The 1073-nt window shown below is 47.7% G+C and overlaps 1 protein-coding gene across 1 annotated transcript in view; it reads left to right on the forward strand.

Moving 5' to 3' along the window:
- The first annotated feature begins 265 nt into the window (after nucleotides 1-265).
- LOC114072689 (olfactory receptor 49-like) overlaps nucleotides 266-1073 on the forward strand; it is a 1191-nt gene continuing 383 nt past the window's right edge. The window contains exon 1 of the mRNA XM_027910554.1: nucleotides 266-1052. Within this exon, the coding sequence (XP_027766355.1) occupies nucleotides 266-1052 (787 nt within the window). The remainder of the gene's footprint in view (nucleotides 1053-1073) is intronic.

Here is a 1073-nt window from a genome sequence, read left to right on the forward strand (position 1 = left end):
CCTCTTTAGAATCCTCTGTTCTGGTGAAAGAAAAAAAAAAAAAGTAGAAATAAGACAACAAAATCCCTGAGGACTCCAAGTGAAATGTGAAACAGAAAAATCAGGGGGTGAAAATTGCTAGAAGGAAACTATCTGTGCTAGACAGGAAGATTGCAGGAAAAGAAAGGAGCAGAGAGGGAAGGATAGAACGTTTTGTCCAGACTGTGAAATTATCACCCTGGGTTTTGCCACGTTCCTGTCTCAGCAGGAGGAACTGAAATTCAGCATGGGACCAGCAAATGAAACAGCAGTATCCGAGTTCATCCTTGAGGGTTTCCCAGAGCTTAATCAAAGGCTGCAGCTGCTTCTCTCTCTGATCCTTCTGCTCATGTACCTGACAACAGTGACAGGGAATGCAATCATCATTTTCCTCGTGCGTGTGGATCACCACCTGCAAACCCCCATGTTCTTTTTCATTAGCAACCTGGCCTTCCTGGAAATCTGGTTTACATCCTCCACAAGCATCAAATTGTTTGCCATCCTGAGTTCTGATCAAAAAACCATCTCCCTGAGCAGCTGCTTTGCCCAATCCTATTTCTATTTTGCCCTGGGCGGCACAGAGTTTGGGCTGCTCGTTGTCATGTCCTTTGACCGCTGTGTTGCCATCTGCCACCCCCTGCACTACGCTGCCACCATGCAGCCTCAGCTCTGCCTCGGCCTGGTTGTTGCTGCCTGGGTCATCGGCTTCACCCTCCTGAGCTACCACCCGCTCTTCCTCTCTCAGCTGTCCTTCTGTGGCTCCAACAGGATCCCCCATTTTCTTTGTGACAACTCCCCCTTATTCCAGCTGTCCTGCTCTGACACCAGCCTGCTTTGGAAAATAGACACTGCTTTCATATCATGTATCGTGCTGGGCTCCTTAGCTTTAAACCTGGCATTTTACACCTGCATCCTTTTCTGTATTCTGCAGCTTCCAGCAGCCTCTGGGAGGAAGAAAAAAGCTTTTACTACCTGTTCTTCCCATCTCATCACCTTATCCATTGTATATGGGAGCTGCATTGCTCTCTATACGTGTCCTTCAACAGATGCTTCCT

This window comes from Empidonax traillii, unplaced genomic scaffold (assembly GCF_003031625.1).
Source record: "Empidonax traillii isolate 1590-97213 ecotype Southwest subspecies unplaced genomic scaffold, ASM303162v1 scaffold3724:size20453, whole genome shotgun sequence".
NCBI classification, from domain to species: domain Eukaryota; kingdom Metazoa; phylum Chordata; class Aves; order Passeriformes; family Tyrannidae; genus Empidonax; species Empidonax traillii.